General features: G+C 57.6%; 1 protein-coding gene across 3 annotated transcripts; it reads left to right on the top strand.

The window, feature by feature from the left end:
* Positions 1-613: 613 nt before the first annotated feature.
* Positions 614-20,512, top strand: CERS1 (ceramide synthase 1). Of its 3 annotated transcripts, XM_073803124.1 has the most exons (8): positions 614-1,136; positions 3,471-3,630; positions 8,038-8,218; positions 10,416-10,577; positions 11,057-11,204; positions 11,436-11,545; positions 19,236-19,652; positions 20,313-20,512. In XM_073803124.1, the coding sequence occupies exons 1-8, from the start codon at positions 888-890 to the stop codon at positions 20,362-20,364; spliced, it is 1,479 nt and encodes a 492-aa protein (XP_073659225.1). In that variant the 5' UTR covers positions 614-887; the 3' UTR covers positions 20,365-20,512. The 3 variants fall into 3 exon arrangements, with proteins under 3 accessions (XP_073659225.1, XP_073659226.1, XP_033709899.1); XM_073803125.1 differs by lacking the exon at positions 20,313-20,512 and having other exon boundaries at positions 621-1,136; positions 19,246-19,447; XM_033854008.2 differs by lacking the exon at positions 20,313-20,512 and having other exon boundaries at positions 623-1,136; positions 18,944-19,321.
* The last annotated feature ends 502 nt before the right edge of the window (positions 20,513-21,014 follow it).

The raw sequence follows: 21,014 nt of genomic DNA, 5'->3' as shown, positions 1-21,014 counted from the left end.
GCGGGCACAGGCATGCGGGAGTCCTGGGGCTGGGATGAGGGCTACCAGTGGCAGGCGAAACGATGTCCCCAAGAGGTGACCGGTGCCTTTGGTGATGGCCATTGGGGGCTTTGGACACAGGTCGTGGTCGGTGTACAGTGGAAGATCATGGGGGGTGGTCCCAATGAAGTGATGGTCTTGATCCAGCCTGAGTTCCCCCACATGGGCACTCACTCCCTTGGCCTCCCTGAAGGCCTGTGTTAACCCGCTTCAGGGAGGCCTGCCAGGTCCTCAGGGTCACAGAGAGCAGCAGGTGGCCCTCAAGCGGGGGGATGGTGAGGCCTGAGTGTGGGACAGGGCAAGAGAAGCATGCTGGAGGGCCTGGGAAAGAGAGAATCGCTGGTCCTGGGCACGGCTTACTGGTGCTCACCTTGCCCCGTGTTGCGGACACAGCCTGGTGGGGTGAAGGAGCCCAGGATGGGCAAGGGCATCCAAGCGAGGACGAGGGATGGGGACACGGGGCCGCTGCGGCCCTACTCGGGTTCAGGTCAGGCGGGCGCCAGGCAGACACCCCCTCCACCCCCCTGTCGCCCCCCTCCCCCCTCCCCCGCGCCTGGGTTTCCTCCACTGGAAAATGAGCCAGATCGCTGGCCCGCCTCCAGGACGCGGCGCGACAACGCCAGGACTTGTACGCCCGAGGTCGCCGCTGCTGCCTCCGGGGGACCCAGCTCCTGCGCGCCCCGGCCCCGCGTCCCTGCGGGGCGGAGCTAGCACTGGCCCCGCCCCTCCGTCCCACGGGCTACGGCCAGCGCGCCCCCGGCCCAACTGCGGCGCGTGACGCGGGGCGCGCGGCTCCGGCGGCCACCGTGGGCGGGCGCAGACTGCCGGGACGACCGGGAGCGGGCGGCATGGCGGCGGCGGGGACCGCGGCGGGTCCGGCGGGGCCTGAGCCCATGCCTAGCTACGCGCAGCTGGTGCAGCGCGGCTGGGGCAGTGCGCTGGCGGCTGCGCGGGGCTGCGCGGACTGCGGCTGGGGGCTGGCGCGCCGCGGCCTGGCCGAGCACGCGCACCTGGCGCCTCCTGAGCTGCTGCTGCTGGCGCTCTGCGCACTCGGCTGGACCGCGCTGCGCTCGGCGGCCACTTCGCGCCTCTTTCGGGTAAGTGCTGCTGGGGGTTGGGACGTGGGGGTCCCGGGCTGGGGGGCCGGGATGTTAGGGAGTCCGGGGCGGGGACCCAGGGCTGCCGCGCGCCCCTTTATGTCTCCGCGGACCAGGGTGACTGGAACGTGGCGAGCCTCAGGCTGGAGGAGCTCGGGACGCGGAATCTTCGGCCGCCGCGTGCCCCTCTGGGCCAGGGCGGGGTGGGGTTGCGAGTGGATGTGGGGGTGTGGCCGGGCTGGGGGAAGCCTGGAACGTGGGGACCCTGACAAGGGTAGGATGCTCAAGATGTGGGGGAACAGGTCCGGTCAGTGCGGGACAAGGGGGCCCCGGGCGGTGGGAGGGCCTTGTCTGCTGCGCACTCTTTCGGACCTAGCGGAGCTGGGTATAGAAGAGCGGAGGACACGGGCAGGGAAGGCTCGGCGCACAGGGGCTGCGTGTGCCTTGCGCCTCCGGGTCACTTGGGGCGCGCTCGGAACCGGATCGGTGTCCGGGGTCGGTGCGGCGGCGGGACTGGCTCGTCCGCTGCGACCGGGAAGAGGCAGGAGCTGCCCAGTCGCTGCCGCTCGTCTGTCTGGAGTCAGCGCCACCCTCCGATCAAGGGATGCAAAGGCCTGGGCTCCCTGGCCACGCCGTGTTCGCAGCCTTTGGGGGGAGGTGGCACGGCCTGGGTCTGCGAAGCTGGACTGTGCGGGCTCCAAGGGGTCGCCACCGAATTGCTCAGTTTCCGGCGAGCCTGGGAAGGCCACCTCCCCAGCTGGAGAGTGACTGTGGGGTGACATTGGCGCCTGGCCTCCCTCCCATCCTTGGGGAGGGGTCGCTGCTATGGGAGCTTGTTGGAAGGCGTTTGGGCTCCAAGCTTGGCTGTGACTTCCCTGAGGACCAGCTGGGGTCACTCCGCCCGTCTGACTGGAGGTGGCAGGGGGTGCAGGGACAGAGTGCCTGGAGCCAACAAAGGGGCCTTTCTCTGCTGGCTGGGCAGAGGCTGGCCCTTGTTAGGTCAGGGATGGGGTGTTGTCTGGCTGCCATTGTCCCCACTCCCACCCCCATATGACCCACATGGGGGTTAGAGACCGCAGCCACCACGCTGCTCCAGGGAGGGGGAGGCAGGCATGACTATGGCCCCTCCGTAGGTGAGCCCTGGTCCCAATCTTGCTTTGTTGCTTCCCCCACCTTCCCAGTTTCCAGCTGGGCAGTGGGAGGTCCAGGAGGACGAGGGCCAGAGCCCAGGAGGGGGATATGGTTGCTCTGGGACTACCAGGGTGGAGCAGGCTTCCTCCCCACGTTCCTGAGGGAGCTGGGTGGGGGACAGCAAGGTCACGGGCCCCTCACTTTTAGAATCCCTGGACGTCGGGCACTCACTCCAGTTCGTGGCTCGCCCTTCCCAAGAAACGGGCGGAGGGGCTGCCTCGTTCTCCAAAGCTCATCTTCTTGGCAGTCGTGTGGTTGCCAGGGGTTACCGGAGCTGGCTCTGGCTGTCTCCATGGCGACTGTTGGTGCTCCGGCCCCCTCAGCCTCGCCTAGGGGAGGGGGGCGGGGCCTGGCCGGCAGCTCTGGAGCCCCGCCCCCAGAGAGATTGAGGCTCTGCCCCCAGGACTCCAGGGGCGCTGGGTCCCTGAAATTCCTCCATGCCTCACCGTTGCATGCTCCCACTTCTCTTGTCCCCTCCCTGCTGTCCCCTCAGGTCCCCCCATCTGCGGTGTCCTTTCCTTGACCCTCTTTCTTCCTCTGCCCCATCCTCTCTTCCTTTTCTCCCCTGAGTTCCCATGTCCTCCCCCACCTACCCACCCCATCTTCCCCAGCCCCCGTTCCTCTCTGGTCTCCCCAATTCCTCCTCTGAGGCACCCCCTCCCGTCAAGTTCCTCCCGCATGGGGACTGCTAGGGTTCCAGCCCCCCATGTTTCCCCGGATGCCCCCATATTCCCCTCCAGTTCACTCCCATTGCCCCTTCCAAGTCTTCTCTTTAATCCTTCTTCCTCTCTGTCATACCTCTAGCTCCCCCTGAGACCCCCCAAGCCCCCCAGTCCCCTGGACTGACCCCACTGGTCTCCCTTGCTTTACACCCACGTGTCCCCCTCCTCCCCTCACAGCCTCCCCTCACGTTTCCGCCCAGGTCTCCCCCATCACTCCCCTCCCCTTGCGGCTGCGGCTGGACAGCTGGGCACTAAGTTTAGCCCTTGGCAGGTACACGTGGGCTCTGGTTACTTTCCAGGAGGCTGTGGGTACCGGGCCCGGCACTGCCTGGCCTGGGGAGTCCCTGGGCCTTGGTTTCCCTACCCTGGAGGAGCGGCCCTTGGCTACCAGTGCTGATGGCCGCCGCCTTCTCACCCGTAGCCCCTAGCCAAGCGGTGCCGCCTCCAGCCTAGAGATGCCGCCAAGATGCCTGAGAGCGCCTGGAAGTTTCTCTTCTACCTGGGCGCCTGGAGCTACAGCACCTACCTGCTCTTCGGCACTGACTACCCCTTCTTTCACGACCCACCCTCCGTCTTCTATGGTAGGGGACCTGCAGGGATGGGGCAGGTTGGGGGAGGGCCCTGTTCTGAACTCAGAGAAGGGTACATGGGGGAGCTGGACACTCATCAGACATCCCATGCTGGATGTCTGCTCTGAGACAAGGGCGATGAAGGGGCCCTGGGGCCAGAAAAGGGGGCACCTGTCCCTGTCAGGACTCAGGGAAACATCCTAGAGGAGGGGACCCCTTGTGTGGGCCCAGGCAAGCAGTCCAACACGTGCAAAGGCCCTGGGGCTTGCATGAGCTTGATAATATGGGGACAAGAGGAGGATGGCAGGAGCTTGAGTTTCGTCCTAAATGGGATGGGTTTGTGGATTATAAAAAACCTTCTTCTGGCTGCCATGTGGAGACAGATGAATCTTGGGTAAGGAGGGGAGCTGGGCCCAGGGGTTAGGCAAGGGACCAATGTGGCTTGGACCAGCTTGGCAAGGAGATAAAGGTGGTGAGAAGTGGCTGCATCCATTGATTGGATTCGACGTGGGTGTCATCAAGGCCTGAGCCCTGGGTGGGATGGGCAGGAATTTGACTGCAGTGTCCTCTGTTACCAACCGGCAGGCCGATGTAGAAAACTCAGTCTACGACGAGGGGTCAGGCTTCTCTACTCTTGTGCTGACCACCCAGACCGTGTATCAGGGACACACATGGACGTGTTTCCTGCCGTGTGATATAAACATCCTGGGAGGGCTCCTGGTGGCACCAGGGAGCTGGGCATGGAACCCCTGCGCTGCACCTGTCTGTCTTGTGACCATGCTGCCCACATGGCCACTTTTCCCGTGTAACACACGCACATTTCCCGTGTCATAAATCCCTAGAGGGGAGGTTTGAGCTGTCATTCAATTTTCCTTTATGAGAATGAACTGTAATTGAACTCTCTCTCTGTAATTGAAGTTTCGAGCATGGAGTTGCCTCTGGTTCCTGCTTATAAATTATGCTGTGATAACACACTTGCAAGTTAGCTGCTTCTCTGCAGGCACGCTTACTGAGTACCTACTGTGTACCAGGTGCTGTGCTGACACAACTGTGAGTAGGTCAGAGAAAGCCCCCCACCCCTGTGTTTTGGGGTGACAGATCTGTTAAAGTGAAACAGGAAATCTGTTAACGGTGATAAGTGCAGATGAGGAAACTTGAGTGAGCAGAGGAGCATGGGATGTGGGGTGTCTAGGAGGTGGGGAGGAGGGCATTTTCTACAGGGATGGGGATGGTCCCACCAAAGGTGACTTTTGAGTGGGGACTGGGAGGAACCTGGGGCAGATGGGAAATGCAAAGGCCACTGTCGGACAGACACGCTACTGGCTGATCAGAAGCAGCAAGGAGCCCAATCAGGTGGGGTGGGAGCAGTGGGGGTCTTTACCATAGGGCCACGAGCAGAGGGGGGACGTTGACAGGACGACCTAAGGGTGGGGCTGAGGGCAGGAGCCGGTGCGCTCTGCCCAGGACAGGGTTGTGGTGGGGAGAGAAGTGGCTGATTTAAGAAATGTTTTGGGGCTTCCCTGGTGGCGCAGTGGTTGAGAGTCCACCTGCCGATGCAGGGGACACGGGTTCGTGCCCCGGTCCGGGAGGATCCCACATGCCGCGGAGCGGCTGGGCCCGTGAGCCATGGCCGCTGGGCCTGCACATCCGGAGCCTGTGCTCCGCAACGGGAGAGGCCACAACAGTGAGAGGCCTGCGTACCGCAAAAAAAAAAAAAAAAGAAATGTTTGGAAAGCAGAATTGATAGGATTCACTGCCAAACCATAGGTGGGTGTGAGAGAGAAGGAGGATGGGGCTGGCCCCAGGGTCTAGGGGGCTGAGGGTGGGGCAGGTTTGGGGGAGACCAGGAGCTGGGTGTGGGATGCCCAGGTGGCTGATCCTGGAGATCAGGGAGGGGGATGAGGCAGGAGTGACATGGAGAGGCCAGAGCAGCAGGCGGGGTGTGTGTGGAGAGGAGGTTGGAGGTCCACAGACAGAGCCCGGCCCACCTCACCCCACAACGTGCAGGGAGGTGCAGACGCAGCCCAGATGGGGAATTATCTGCTGCCCTCTTCCCTCTGCCCCAGATCTGGGGCCCAAAGCTGGAGAGGGGGTGCTCTCCACTGTAGCAGTCTCGCCAGTGTGATAGGTGGAAAAGAGGGTGTCCCGTTTCCACAGAGGGTGCCTCCGCGTCCCTTCCTTCTCAAGAGGGACAGAGACACTTGGCAGGTGTGGGGAGGCCCCCCTCTGCTGACTGCAGCACTGCCACAAGGCTGTGCACGGAACGTGGGGGGAGACCCAGCCAGGAGTGTGAGTTTTGCTACTGAGCCCAATTGGGGAGCCCTGGATGTGTTCAAGTGGGGGATGAGTGATCTGTCAGGTGTCTTTCATTTTTTTTAATTAGGTAAACTTTACATAACATAGAATTAACCATTCTATTTTATTTATTTATTTTTGGCCGCACTGTGCCGCTCGCTGGATCTCAGCTCCCCGACCAGGGATTGGACCCATGCCCCCTGCAATGGAAGCACGGAGTCCTAGCCACTGGACCGCCAAGGAATTCCCAGAATTAACCATTTTAGCCAGTCACAGAAACACAAATATTGTGTGATTCTACTTATGTGAGGCACCTAGGGTCGTCAAATCCATAGAGACAGAAAGTAGGATGGTGGGTGTCAGGGGCTGGGGAAGGGGGAACAGAGAGGGAGTGTCTAATGGGAACAGAGTTTCAGTTTTACAACATGGAAAAACTTTTAGAGATTGGTTGCACAACAGTGTGAATATACCTAGTGCTACTAAACTTAAAAATGGTTAAGGTGGTACATTTTATGTTATATATATTTTTACCACAACTTTTAAAACTTCACCATTTTAAAGTGAGCAGTTCAGTGGCATTTAGCATGTTCACAGTGTTGCGCAAGCACCGTGTCTATCTAGTTCCGGCACATTTCCATCATCCCGAAAAGGAGACCCGTCCCCGTTAGCAGCTTGCCATCCCCCCTCTCCCAGCCCCTGGCAACCATTAGTCCGCTTTCTGTCTCTATGGATTTGCCTGTTCTATAGACATTTCATATACATGGAATCATTGGTATGTGATTGCATGTGCCCGTTTGCGTCTGGCTTCTTTCACTCAGCATAATGTTTTTGAGGTTTATTCACATTGTAGTGTGTGTCAAGGCTTCTTTCCTTTTTAGGGCTGCATAATATTCCACATGATGTGGCTACACGAAACGTGGATTTACCACATTTTGTGTACCCAGTCACCTGCTGATGGACATTTGGGCTGTTCCCCTTTTGATGATTGTGACTAGTGCTGCTGTGGACATGAGTATACGGGGGTCTCTTGAGTCCCTGTTTTCAGTTTCCTTGGGCACAGGCCAAGAATGGACTTGCCAGATCATGGGGTCTGTGTATTCACAGCCATCGAGGCTGCTGTGGGGAGAATGGACAGTCGGGAATAGGCTCTGGAGGCCGGGAGAAGCTGGGGCAGCGCTGGGAGGAGATGACGGTACCTGGACCAGGGTGGGGGCAGTGGGGGCAGGGCAAGTGAGTGGAGGTGGGGACCGAAGAGGGACCCCCAGATAGAGGTCCAAGTGGATCTCCGTTGCAGGCAGGACCAGGGTACAGACGAAGGGCTGTCACTGAGGTGGCAGCATAGGAGGCGTCTAAGGGATAGCTGGCCTCCAGGGGGACTTGAGGGTCTAGCTCCAGATCACTGAGGCTTGGAGGGGGAGGGACAGGAGACCGGGGATGGAGCCCAGGGAGGCCGTTACGGGGGATGGACAAAGAAGGAGCCGCAGACAGCAGGGCACAGTCTGGAGTTCTAGGTCGATTCGGGCAGAGTCCTCGGTGATGGACTGAGGAGGGGAGGCGGAGATGGTGGGGGGAGCGATGTCCCCTGGAAAGGCACGAGGCCTGAGTGCGGGTGGGCGCATGTGCAGGGGCAGGGGGCAGGAGGTGGCTGCAGGAGGGGAGGTGGAGCCGGGCCCGCTCTGCGGGAGAGCCTGCACTCATGGGCGTTGGAAAGTGTGTGATTTCTGCCTCAGCTGCTTGGCCGGCACAGCAAGGCAGGTGGCAGCCTCCATCGGTTTGGGGATTTGCTGGGAGGGCGGCACCCAGGACCGGGTGTCTTGAGCGAGCCTGGTAAGAGAAGACAGGGAAGGGGGCCTGGGGCACAGTTGGAAATTCTGCAAAGGACCAATTTCAGGGCAGGAGCACCTTTTTCTGTAGATCTATAACTGTTCTAAAAGGTAATGCCTATTCATAAACAATGATGGGTGGAGAATGGGTAACAGAAAACCAGCGACCAGAACAGCTGCAGAGATGCGTGGCACGCCCAGCATGCAGAGGACCCATGCGCGGCTTGAGGGAGTGCTCGAGGTCGCCTGCGGGTCCTGGAGGCCCTGCAGGTCCCCGACGGCACGGTCTGGCCCTCCCCAGACTGGAAGACGGGCATGGCGGTACCACGGGACATCGCGGTTGCCTACCTACTACAGGGAAGCTTCTACGGCCATTCCATCTACGCCACGCTGTACCTGGATGCCTGGCGCAAGGACTCAGTGGTCATGCTCATCCACCATGTGGTCACCTTGGTCCTCATTATCTCGTCCTATGCCTTCCGGTGAGTCCAGGAGGGGACAGGAGGGTGGAGGGCACTGGCGTGAGCAGTGGCAAGAGGCTGGCACAGGGCAGAGGCTGATGCCTGGGTGGGGGGGTATGGGCGTGTCCGTGGGAGAGGTTTCTGAAGAGAGATTCTGACGTGATGGGGCAAAACAGGTGCAGAGAGGCACCACCTGCCCCCACCCCATCTGTCCCCCTCCAGCTCCTCCTGGATGGCAACCTTGGCTGGGTCACAAAGCAAGTGTTTACTGAACACCTGCCATGTGGCAGGTGCTGCTGGGGGCACAGCCGTGAGCACAGTAGACAAAACGTTATGTTCCAGAGCCCACTGTGGCCACCACACGTGGTCATAGTGCTTCAAGGCAGAGCCTGTGCAAACCACAGCATGCTGTATGTGTAAAAGCCACCCTGATTCCAAGGGTAAAGGAGAGTGAAAATATCTTTCAGTCCCTTTGTTATGTCATTTACATGTTGAATGACGACATTTCGGATATACTGAGTCAATTGGAATATATTATTAAAATTAATTTTACTTCTTCCTATTTACTTTTTTTTTTAAACGCTGCTGATAGAAAATTTAAAACGAAATTGGGATTAGCAGATGCAAACTATTATATATAGGATGGATAAACAACAGGGTCCTACTGTATAGCACAGGGAACTATATTCAATATCCTATGATAAACCATAATGTAAAAGAATATGAAAAAGAATATATATATATGTATAACTGAATCACTTTGCTGTACAGCAGAAACTAACACAACATTGTAAAGCAATTATACTCCAATAAAGATATTAAAAAAATAAAAATTGAACATGGAAACTCAAAAAAAAATTAAAAAAAAAAGAAAATTTAAAACGACATATACAGCTCATATTCTATTCATTTTTTTAAAATTTATTTTTATTTATTTTATTTATTTATTTTGGCTGTGTTGGGTCTTTGTTGCTGTGCGTGGGCTTTCTCTAATTGTGGCTAGTGGGGGCTACTCTTCATTGCAGTGTGCGGGCTTCTCATTGCGGTGGCTTCTCTTGCTGCAGAGCATGGGCTCTAGGTGCGTGGGCTTCAGTAGTTGCAGCATGTGGGCTCAGTAGTTGGGGCGCACGGGCTTAGTTGCTCTGTGGCATGTGGGATCTTCCCGGACCAGGGATTGAACTGTGTTCCCTGCACTGCTCCACCAGGGAAGCCCCTCAAATTCTATTCTTGTTGGACTAGCTGTGCCCTCCAGCACAGTAGCTGCTGGCCACAGGTGGTCATGTCAACTTTAATTAAACTTAAATAAAATCACACATTCTGTACCTCAGCCCAGTATGTGGCTGGTGACTCCTGTATTGGACAATGCAGATTTAGAACATTCCTATCATTCTTGAAAATTTATTAGACAGCCCTGCTCTAGAGGGTAGAATCAGATAACAACCCCCCCACAAAAAAAAACCATGAAAGAAAAGAACTAACAGTTTGTTTGAAGGTGATCACTATGGAGAATTCAAGTCGGAAGATAAGGACTGCAGAGGTGGTGAGGTGAGGTGGGGTGGTCAGGGGTGACCGGTGAGCCGAGACTGAAAGTTGGTGAAGGAAGGCTCCGGGAACACCAGGGATGTTAGGGGATGAGAACAGCCTGTGGCTGTCAGGAGGGCAGAGTGGGCATGAAGACGGTGACAGAGGTGCACAGCCACATCCAGGCTGAACTCAGGCACCACGCAGCTGTGAGGCGGAAGGCTGGATAGGGACGGGGCTCCAGCCTTCGTCAGATCCTGGTGGGGGTGCGGCCTTTCCCAGGCAAGTCTGCAGTTCGCAGCAGTGTTCGGGTTAAATGTACAAACCTGGGAGCATCAGTGAGGCAGTCATGTTGAAAGTGTGGGGTATCTGGACACAGAATGACCCAGGCCTGTGAGGGTCAGGGGTCATTGAGGGTCAGAGGTCACAGAGATGAGGAAGGATCAGAGAGGGCACTTCCAGGGAGGTTCCTGAGCCTGGGGTGTGGCTGCCACAGGACGGGTGCAGCCTGGGTGTTACTGCTGACCTAGCCCTGTGAAGGGGGGATGGGCAGGGCAGATGGGCCAGGGAGGACAGCTCTGAACAGACCCACGGGAAGCCTGGAGGGGTGGCCAAGGGGGCCTGTGCTTGGGAGCCTCGGTGCGGGTAGGGGTCCCAGGGTAACCAGCCCTCTCTCCTCTCCCGATTTCCTCCTCAGGTACCACAAGGTGGGCATCCTTGTGCTCTTCCTGCATGACATCAGTGACGTACAGCTGGAGTTCACCAAGCTCAATGTCTACTTCAAGTCCCGCGGAGGATCCCACCACCGGCTTCACGCCGTGGCTGCAGACCTGGGCTGCCTCAGCTTCAGCCTCAGCTGGTGAGCCGGCAGGGGAGGAGGCGGGCCTAGTGGAAGGGGAGGGGACCTGGTGGAGGTAGGCGGGGCCAGGCCGGGAAGGAAGTGGGGCTTATGAGAGTGGGTGGAGCCAAGCAGGAAGGAAGTGGGTCCTAGAGAGGCGGGTGGGCAGGGAAGGGGTGGGTCCTGGTGAGGTGGGTGGGGGCTTGGTGAGGTGGGAGGGGCCAGACAGGGCCAGGGTGATGTGGGCGGGGTCTGGTGGGACAGCAGAGGGCACGAGTTGGGAATAAGCAAGCTGGGCAGGAAAGGACAGCACAAGAATGGAGACAGCTGGGCAGGAATGAACAAGGGTGGGGTAAGGAGACATGGATGGGTGAGGATGTGCAGGGGCAGATGGATGAGTCCAGACGGGACAGGACAGGGACTGGGGGGAAGGGGAGGGGGCTCCCCTCCCCCTCCCCCTCGCCCCCACAGCCTCCTCGACGCGCCCCTCCCACCTGCAGGTTCTGGTTCCGCCTCTACTGGTTCCCGCTCAAGGTCCTGTATGCCACGAGCTACTGCAGCCTGCGGTCGGTGCCTGACATCCCCTTCTACTTCTTCTTCAACGCACTCCTGCTGTTGCTCACACTCATGAACCTCTATTGGTTCCTGGTGAGTTGGCGCTCACAGCTCCTCGCCACCCCTTTCTTCTCAGATGCCAGTCCTGTCCCGGTCCCCGTCCCCAAGGAGCGCTCCGGGTGCACGCCCTTCTCACGCACTCCCAGGGAGGAGGGGCATGTTAGGCAACGTGCAAAGGGCCGGTGGCAGGAGCACCCAGCCATCAGGAGGGCAGCGAGGTCGGGGACGGGGCTCTCTTCTCACCTGTGCCTTCCCCTCCCACAGTACATCGTGGCTTTTGCTGCCAAGGTGCTGACGGGCCAGGTGCGCGAGCTGAAGGACGTGCGGGAATATGACACAGCAGAGGCCCTGAGCCCGAAGCCCAGCAAAGCTGAGTGAGTGTGGAGGGGCCCCCAGCCCTAGTTCATTCCTTAAGCACGTCCGTCTGATCGAGCTCACTCTGTGGGTAGGCCCCGGAGACATGGCAGCGGATGAGGCTGATGCCGACGCTGCCCCCCCGGAGCCTGCATCCACAAGAGAGACTGCGACAAAGGCATGGACGATGTAGCGACAGAGTTAGATGCTGTCAGGACAGACAGCGAGGAAGGTGGGGGTGGAGAGGTGAGGGGTGAGAATCAGGGTCTCGGTGGTGGGAGCCGTGAGGGCCAAGCCCAGTGCTGAGGATCAGCTGTTTTCCAGGCCTGACGGCAACCTCTAAGCAGGTGGCAGTGGAAGGGGGCGGTGAGGGGGTGCCATGGGCGGCCCAGGGAGCCCGGGCTCTGTTCGGGCTAATACCCTCTGGTCCAGGGGGGCAACCACTGGTCAGCCAAGCAGGAGATGGGGCCGGGGGTTCGGGCCCAGGTGGGATTTGTAGGGATGACGAGCCAAAGGGGCCTCTTCGACCGTCCTGGAGGTAGGGGCCTCGGGACTGCCAGCCCTGGGATGTGAGCCAGATGGCGCCCAAAGCCCCTGGCCTGGAGGGGCCCCAGGAGTGAATGGAGGCGGGTTGGGATGACCAGCAGGGTCCAAGGTGTGCAGCGCCTCACAGTCAATGTGAGGGGTGGTTGAGCAGCACTGAGATGGGGGCTGCTGAAGGCTCGCAGGGCGCTCCCCAGCAGACCCTCTGATTTGACCCCTGGGAGGTCATCAGTGACCAACCTGGGAAAGATGGTTTCGGGGAAGCAGTGGGCTCAGAGTGCAGTGAGGTGTGGGTCAGAATGGGCAGGGAGGAGGATGAGAGAAGCAGAGATTTTTTAAAAATCTCCTTGAAAGACATGAGAAGGGGAGCAAAGAACTGGGGGAATTGCCAGAGCAGCCAAAAAGCCAGCGCCCAGGTTAGAGGGGAGTCAGGCAGGTGAGCAGGGATTGTGGACACAAGAGGGCTGGGCCGCAGGTGAGGTCACCCCAGTGGTCAGATCCCAACTCTGGTGTAGAACTAACCAGACTTGCTTTGGATGTAGGTGAAATAGAAATAAAAAATTCAAAGATGACCCAAGACCTCTGGCTCGAGCTGCCATTTACCGAGATGGGACTCAGGGCAGGACCATGTGCACCGGTGGGGGTAGGGGGTTGGGAGTCTAGTTTTGAGGGTGTCGGATTGTCGATGTCCAGCGAACCTGAGTTGGGAATTGCGCGTAGAGGTCAGTGAGGTCTCACCAAGGAGTCTGACCAACCCTCAGAGGCTTCCAGAAGAAACAGTGATTAAAGAGAACTCCAGGGGTGAGGTTGGGGAGGCACCTGCTTGGCTAAATCTAAAACTGAAAGACCTTTCTGCTGTAAAACAGTGAACTCCTAGAGATGTCCTTGTAAACGCAGAGCCCAAGGCAAAGAGCAAGCCAGACCACCTAGCTCCACCCTGCTCCCTGCTCTGTCTCCCCCAAGAATGTCCAGCCAGAATGTGAGTTGGGAGGCTGGCGCCTCCAGCCCCAAATGACAGCATTCCCACTAGGATGGCAAAGAACAAACTCCATACAGAAATGACAGGGGACTGGGGACACGCTGCCATGGTTGGCCCCATGGGCACCACCTGCAGAACCTGGTCCCTAAGGATGGCTAGAGTTAGCACAGTTGGGTATAAAACAAGATGGGATAAAAAGCAATGAGAATGTGGAATGTGCCACAAAAGAGCTGGTCAGGACACCTCAAAATCGTCAGGTCATGGAAAACAAGAGACTGAGGAACCGTCAGCTCAGATTGACTGAATGCAATGTGGGATCCTGGACCAGAAAAGGGACATCTGTGGAAAAACTGGTGAAATTCAAATAAAGTCTATGGTTTAGCTCATAGCAATGTTCTAGCATTGGTTTCTTAGTTGTGATAAATGCACTGTGGAGATACAAAGTGTTAACGTTCGGGGAGACTTGGGCAATGGCTACCGTGGAGCTCTTTATGCTATCTCTGCAAATCTAAAATTATTCTAAAATGAAAAGTTTATTAAAAATGTAAAAGGCATGAGAGAGCATGAAAAACAGCATTGGATGTTAAATATATTTCTTTCCTAGGGCTGCCGTAACAAAGTACCACAAACTAGGGGGCTTAAAACAACAGAGGTTTATTCTCTCACAGTTCTAGAGACCAGAAGTCTGAAATGAAGGTGTCAGCAGAGCCACTCTTGCTCTGAAGGTCTTCCTTGCCTCTTCCAGTTTCTGGGGGTTCCAGATGTTTTTTGGCTTGTGGCTGCATCACTCCAATCTCCATTTCCTGTCTTCAAATGGTCTCTCTGGCTCTTATAAGGACATTTGTCATTGGATTTAGACCACTATGATCTCATCCCAAATTCCTTCACTTAATTACATCTACAAAGACTCTTTTTCCAAATAGAGTCACAGTCACAGTTCTAGAGATTAGGATGTGGACATATCCTTTTAGGGACCACCGTTCAACCTATTATAGATGTTAAGTCTCCAACGATTAGATACAGCTGAAAAGAGAATCAGTGAATTGTAAGCTGCGGAGAAATTACCTAGGATGCAGCCTAAACAAATGGAAAATATGACAGCTAGAATAGTAAGAATTATGTGGCTGAGTCCTAATAGGAGATAGATAGACAGGGAGAGACAACATGAGAAGACATAATGCTGAGAATTTTTCCAGAAAGTGACAAGACATAAATCATAAGCAGGATGAATACAAAGGCATCCGGGCCCCAGACACATCATAGTGAAATGTGAAACAGCTACAGAAAAGAAGAGATGACCTACGAAACAGTGACAGACTAACAGCAACGAGGGAAGCTGGAAGACTGGAGTCAGATATCACCTCAAATGCTGAAAGGAAGTAACAAGAAACCGGGACTCTTACACACAAGTTTAAAAACAGTTACTCAAGAGAAAGGAAACCTGTTGGCTTGCATGAGATCCTGGGTTTGGTCCCCAGCATCCCCACCAAAAAAAAAAAAAAAAAAAAGGATATCTGCAGGAACAAAAACTAAGAAGGCTTACCATTCACAGATCTTCTCTAGGAGAATATTTCAGAAAACTACCCCAAGAGATAGATCAGCAGAGAAATTGATACATATCTGGGTAAAAATTTTTTTAACGCCTTATTTGAGAGATTTTAAAAAATTAGAGCTGAAATATTTAATATTATTGAAACAGGATTGGTGGCTTTGCATTTTGCAGGAGGGTAGGGCATTACCTTTGGGCTATATTGAGTATTTATGTTAACACTATTAGGGTGTAGAAGGGAGAATGGAACCAAAAACAGGTACAACAAAGTAAATGCAGGAAAGGAAAGCTAGAAAAAGCAGGGTAAGTAATGCAGAATGAGGGTAGAATCTCAACTATTGCGCATGCAAATAAACACACGTGGAATAATCATGACAATTACGCGACTGGGCTTTTAAATAAATCCATCTCTGACCTGGTCAAAAGACTTCAACTCCAGGATAAATAAAAGTTGTAAGTAAAAAGACAGGAGGAGGGCTTCCCTGGTGGCGCAGTGGTTGAGAGTCCGCCTGCCGATGCAGGGGACACGGGTTCGTGCTCCGGTCCGGGAAGATCCCACATGCCGCGGAGCGGCTGGGCCCGTGAGCCATGGCCGCTGAGCCTGCGCGTCCGGAGCCTGTTGCTGCGCAACGGGAGAGGCCACAACAGTGAGAGGCCCGCGTACCGCAAAAAAAAAAAAAAAAAACAACACAGGAGGAGAAAGGTGTAATTTTTGATGTGAAAGGATCCGCATGATGCAGCCCTAAACTGTGGCGAGATGGGACCACAGGAGGTAAAGTCCACGTTCCTCATCAGGCAGCTCCGAAGCAAGAACAGATGTTCTTTTTAAGCACAGGAACACTTCTCAAAATTGAAAAAAACCAGGGGCAACCTCCGTTGCTCAGAACCAGGATCGTGCAGACCATGTATGATGAAAATGCAGTTAGATTTGAAAACAATGACTGAGAACCACTTTGAAGGACCCCGGAGTGGAGAACAAATCACGTGGCAAAGCAGCACTGAGGCCTTCTTTGCTCCTGCTGGTTCTCTCTTCTGAACCCCCTCCATGGGGCCCCTCCTGGACCTCTGTCTTCGGCCCCCTGCAGTGGCCCCTGCACCCTGGTCACGACGTCGGTCTGAAGCCCCCATCGTTCTCTTGGGCTGCTGGGACCGCCATCCATCGGGGGCCCTCACCCCGCTCTGGGTCTGCTGACCTGCCTGAGGCTACCCCACCCCTCCGTACACCGGCTTTCTCCTCCGTGACACTCTCAGCTGCCCCCGCTGTATCTGAAGAGCCATGACCCGCACATCTGGTCCTCGCTGCAGCACTAATGGGGGCCAGGGGTCCTCAGCGATGCCTGGGCAGTGCCTGATCTCCTGAGACTCTTCCTTCTCCTCGGCCACCAACTGTCCTCACCATTGTCCCCTCACCCGATGACTTGGCTTCCGTGTCCCCAGGAAAGCAGGGGTAGCCGGATGAGGACATCCACCCTCTAGTGCCGGCTGGCTGCTTTGGTAGATGGTCCGTCTCCCTCTGAGGCCACCGTCCCGGGCCACTGATGTCCACCCCTTTGCCTGCTCAGGGACATTCTGATCAAGAAGAGAAACCTCCTCTCTCCGCTCCGCTTACAGCCCAGCACCCCCTTCTCCTCCCTTCTCGAACCCAGCTCCCTCTGGGGTCTTCCCCCCACCACCCCGAGACCACTCCTGTCCGCTCCACTGATGCTAAACAAATCTGGTGGTCACTCCCCCCCGCCTTTTTTTGAACAGTTTTATTGAGATGGAATTCACACACCATGCAATTTGCCCATTTGCCATGTAGAAGTCAATGTTTTTAGTCCATTCACAGAGTTGTGAAACCATCACTGCGGTTTTAGAACATTTTTGTCACCCCCGCAAAAGAAACCCCATACCCAACCCAACCTCTCCTTTTGCAATCGCCAGTCTGCCTCTGCTCCCTGCTTCACTTTCTTTTTTTTTTTTTTTTTTTTAGTATTTATTTATTTACTTGGTTGCACTGGGTCTTAGTTGCGGCTCGCAGTCTCCTTAGTTGCGGCACGTGGGCTCCCGCTTCACTTTTTAGTGCCTTCCTGCTCCGCATCTGGCCTCCCCCTCTCCCAGGGCCCTTTCACTTAATCCACCCCGACTTCCAAGTTTCTCTCCCAGCTCACAGTGCTCCTCTGAGTGCCATTGTCTGTGTCAGCGTCTGCTTGACATTCCAAGCACCTTCTAAATATCCAGAATCAACCCCCGTTCCCACCGCAAACTACCTCTCGTGAACATTTGTCCATCGCACTTGATGGCAACTCAGGGTGAAAACCTTGCAAAACCCTAGGGAGCCCCCCGTCTCTCCCTCTCCTCCTTATCCTCAAGGAAACATCCAGAATCCACCCGAGTCTCTGCCTGCCCACATCCCCCTGCAGCTTCCACCCTCGTCCTGATTTTCTCTTTCCCGCTGTGGTGCACTGAGACGAAAAAGTGTAAATCTGATTCTGCAGAGAGGCCGTCTCGCCCTAGTTGGGTACTCCCCTCCCCCGCAAATACACTGTTTTTGAGGAGGGAGGGGGCACTTGGAAGCTTGTGCAGAAAAACAAACCAGAATCACCACAGGAAAGCTCTGATAAAGAGGCACAGGGCGGGGGTACGGATCCTTGGAGGTATTAAACCTTCTATAGAAGTATAGGAATTAAAACAGTGGGAACAGAGCTGAGCCCATCAAACTTTAGCAAAGAAGCATCCCGGGAGGGAAGGAAGAACTGTCGATGGGACGCTTGCTTGGTAACCATCTTTATCTCGCATGAGCCCCCAGTGCAAACTCCCAAAGCATCAAAGATGTTGATGCAGAAATGGAAGCTGTGCAATCAAAGAGTCGAAATGAGAGACTGTGCCGTCCAGCAACTGAACTATGAGAAGACTCAAGAAGCTGGGAACCCCACCTCTGCTCTGTCTAAAAGACCAACAGGCAAAGCTGAAGATATAGGACAGATGGGAGGTCCACGGGGGGCTTATCTCTGATCTCCCAGATAAAGGGCTCCCGCGGTGGCAGCGAGAGAAAACAGCAGCCCACGGAGAAGTGGGCCGAGGGCGGGAGGTGTGCTCCCAGGAAGGGGCATCCAGTGGCTCCAGCCCCAGGGAAGAGCAAACTAAAGTGACTGAGACCATCTTCTCCAGGAAAGTCTTTATGTTCTCATATGGAACGGTCTCTGAGCTAGAGTGCTCCACAAACCAAAGGGCTGCAGGGTACAGTAATGCACATATGCTAGTATCTGAGGATACACAGAAGTCAAAGGGTGGTAGATCCCTAGGAGCCGCTCGGTTGAACTGTGAGTTTTCTATGCTTTCTGAGGTCTAGACCGTGAGAATATATTACTGGCTCAGAAAACTTAATACAGTTGTACATAAACTAGACTGTAGAATTCACTTTAGCAGAGACTGATGGACCATGTGCAAAGGCACGAAGAGTTCTCATACGTGGGAATAGGAATGGTCAATGGCCGTGACCGTAAGACTGCGGGGAGATACTGTCTTGGCATCAGCAGGCTGGCCAGTTAAACAGGACACAACACCGAGCAAGTGATGGCAATAGCGGTGAGGGGCAGGGGTAGACCTGTTGAGTCCAGTAAGGTGGGCCTGGGCAGATCCCCAGGGTGCAGGTCCCCTCCCAGTCGGGACCCCAGAGACCTGCCACTAACACAGGCAGGGAAGATGGAATTAAGGAGATCATCAGTGCACATGGGAGCGATCTCGGTGGCACATTTTTGGAAAATTGAGGTGCAGGAGAAGACATCTTTGTAGACAGTTTGAAATATGCAAACCATGAACGTTGTTTAGACGTTAGGGGTCTTTCTCTGGGATCTTACAGTACTGATTCGTTTTAAAACACTACATAAGTTGTTTTAAGGACATGGAAGCAAAGAAGGGGCTGTGGCAGGTGTAGACAGAGGGCAGTGGATGGAGAATCATGGGCTGGGAAGCCTTTCCTGGTAGGGCCATTGTAGTTGGGGAGGAGCCTGCCCGGTGGGATAGCCGGGGGCTCTGGCCAGTTCTGCCTCCCTGGGAGAGGAGGAGGATAAAGCGCTGGTCCAGGTCCAGGCGATGGGCTTAAATCAGGCAGAGGTTGGTAGGTGACTTTTGCCCTCCAGCAGCCGCGGGTGGCCCAGGGGGGAGGGGAGAGGAGGGTTTAATTGTAGGAAGGAGCAGGGACCACTTGCCCAGCAGGCAGATGGCAGGGTCTTTTGGCCTTGTGGGCTGGGAGGAAGAATGGGGCGGGGCTGGGAAAAGGAGGGCAAGGAGGGCGGGACGGTGGTGGGAGGCGCTACGTGGTGGCGTGGGGTCCCTAGGCTAACCTGGGCCGGTTCTGGCTCGCAGGAAGCCGCTGAGGAATGGACTGGTTAAGGACAAGCGCTTCTGAACCCCTCGACCCCGGCCCCGCCGCCCAGGACCCAGCCCCACCCAACCTCGCCCTCGGGGACCAGCCACGCGGCTGCCCCATTCGCCCCCTGTACCCTGGCCCTATCAGGCTCCGCCCCCGCCGCAACCCACCCCGCCCTGGCCACTCCCGGGACCCCTGCCCCGCCCCCTCGAGACCCCGCCCCCGTGATTGGTCCCTATTCGACTTCAGGATCGCGGCCACGCCCCCCGAGACCCTGACCTGGCCCAGGTCTTTCCAGGGACCCCGGTCCCGCCCCCAGCCCGCAGGTCCCGGAGCCCACCAGCCCCTGAGCACTCGCCCGGCCGCCGCCTGTGACGAAGATGCCACCGCTGTGCCGGCGTCCGGGCCGCCACGTCCTTCTTCTCCTACTGGCCATGCTGCTGCCCTCGTCACCCCCGGCCCGCGCCCCCGCGCCCCCGGGCCACGCCGCCGCCCTACTCCAGGCTCTCGGGTTTCCCGACGTGCCCCGGGGCGCCCCCAAGTCCCGGCCTGTACCCCCTGTCATGTGGCGCCTGTTCCGCCGCCGGGACCACCAGGAGGCCAGGGCGGGCCCTCGGAGGACGCCCCTGGGGACTACCCTGCGGCCGTGCCATATGGAGGAGCTGGGGGTCGCCGGAAACATCGTGCGCCACGTCCCGGACCGCGGTGAGTGGGGTCTGCGCTGGGGGCGTGGGTCTGGGAGGCCGATACCCCGCTGGGCGCCCCGAGCCCGCCACGAGCCTCCAGCGGCGCGTGAGGAAGGCCGGAGAGCCCTGAGGGTCGCCACCCTCCCCGTCCAGCCCGCAAGCAACCTGGGCCTCTGAACTCCCTCAGCTCTTCCGCGTGGACACCTGCCGGGACAGGGGATGGGGTGGGGGAGTAATCCGAAGGCCAGGCTCCCTTGCACCGAGCAGGGCCCCTTGCTTGCAGCTGAAGCCCTGCCCCCACTCCATCCCACCCCCTCTGCCGCTTCACACCACTTGATGCCTTCCTGCAGATGCCACCCGCCTTAGCATCGCTTCCCCACTAGCCCCATGCGTTCGCTCATTCCCCCCCCCCCACCTCCCCACCCCCGCCTATGTCCCCAACGGCGGGCTGGCCGCCCTACACTGGTCGGGGCCTCTTCCTTGCAAGTGACGCCCTGCCCCCACTCCATCTCCCTCACCCACCGCCGCTTCACACCATTTGACGCCTTCTAACAGATGGTGCGACCCCCAGCTCCGGTCGCTCACCTTCCCCCGCTGTCCCCAACCAAGACCCATTCGCGGGCCGGTCGGCACCGAGTGGGGACCCAGCGCCAGCCGAGCCCTCTCCCTTCCTCCCCAGGCGCGGCCGCCCGGCCCCCGGAGCCCGCCTCAGCTGCGGGACAGTGCCCTGAGTGGACCGTCGTCTTCGACCTGTCGGCCGTGGAGCCAGCCGAGCGCCCGAGCCAGGCCCGCCTGGAGCTGCGCTTCGCGGCTACAGAGGCGACGGCGGGGACGGCGGGCGGCTGGGAGCTGAGCGTGGCGCCGGCGGGCGCGGGCCCCGGGCAGGTGGTGCTCCGCCAGGCGGTGTCCGCCCTGGGAATGCCGGTGCGCGCCGAGCTGCTGGGCGCCGCCTGGGCCCGCAACACCTCGGCGCCGCGCAGCCTCCGCCTGACTCTGGCGCTGCGTCCCCGGGCTCCCGCTGCCTGCGCGAGCCTGGCCGAGGCCTCGCTGCTGCTGGTGACCCTCGACCCGCGCCTGTGCCACCCCCTGGCCCGGCCGCGGCGCGAGGCCGAGCCCGCAGTGGGCGGCGGCCCTGGGGGCGCGTGTCGCGCGCGGCGGCTCTACGTGAGCTTCCGCGAGGTGGGCTGGCACCGCTGGGTCATCGCGCCACGCGGCTTCCTGGCCAACTACTGCCAGGGCAAGTGCGGGCTGCCCGCCGCGCTGTCCGAACCCGGCGGGACGCCCGCGCTCAACCACGCTGTGCTGCGCGCGCTCATGCACGCGGCCGCCCCTAGCGCCGCCGCCGGCCTTCCCTGCTGCGTGCCCGCGCGCCTGTCGCCCA

This window comes from Tursiops truncatus, chromosome 3, assembly GCF_011762595.2.
Source record: "Tursiops truncatus isolate mTurTru1 chromosome 3, mTurTru1.mat.Y, whole genome shotgun sequence".
Taxonomy (NCBI): Eukaryota; Metazoa; Chordata; class Mammalia; order Artiodactyla; family Delphinidae; genus Tursiops; species Tursiops truncatus.
This window is presented reverse-complemented; position numbering and strand designations above follow the sequence as displayed.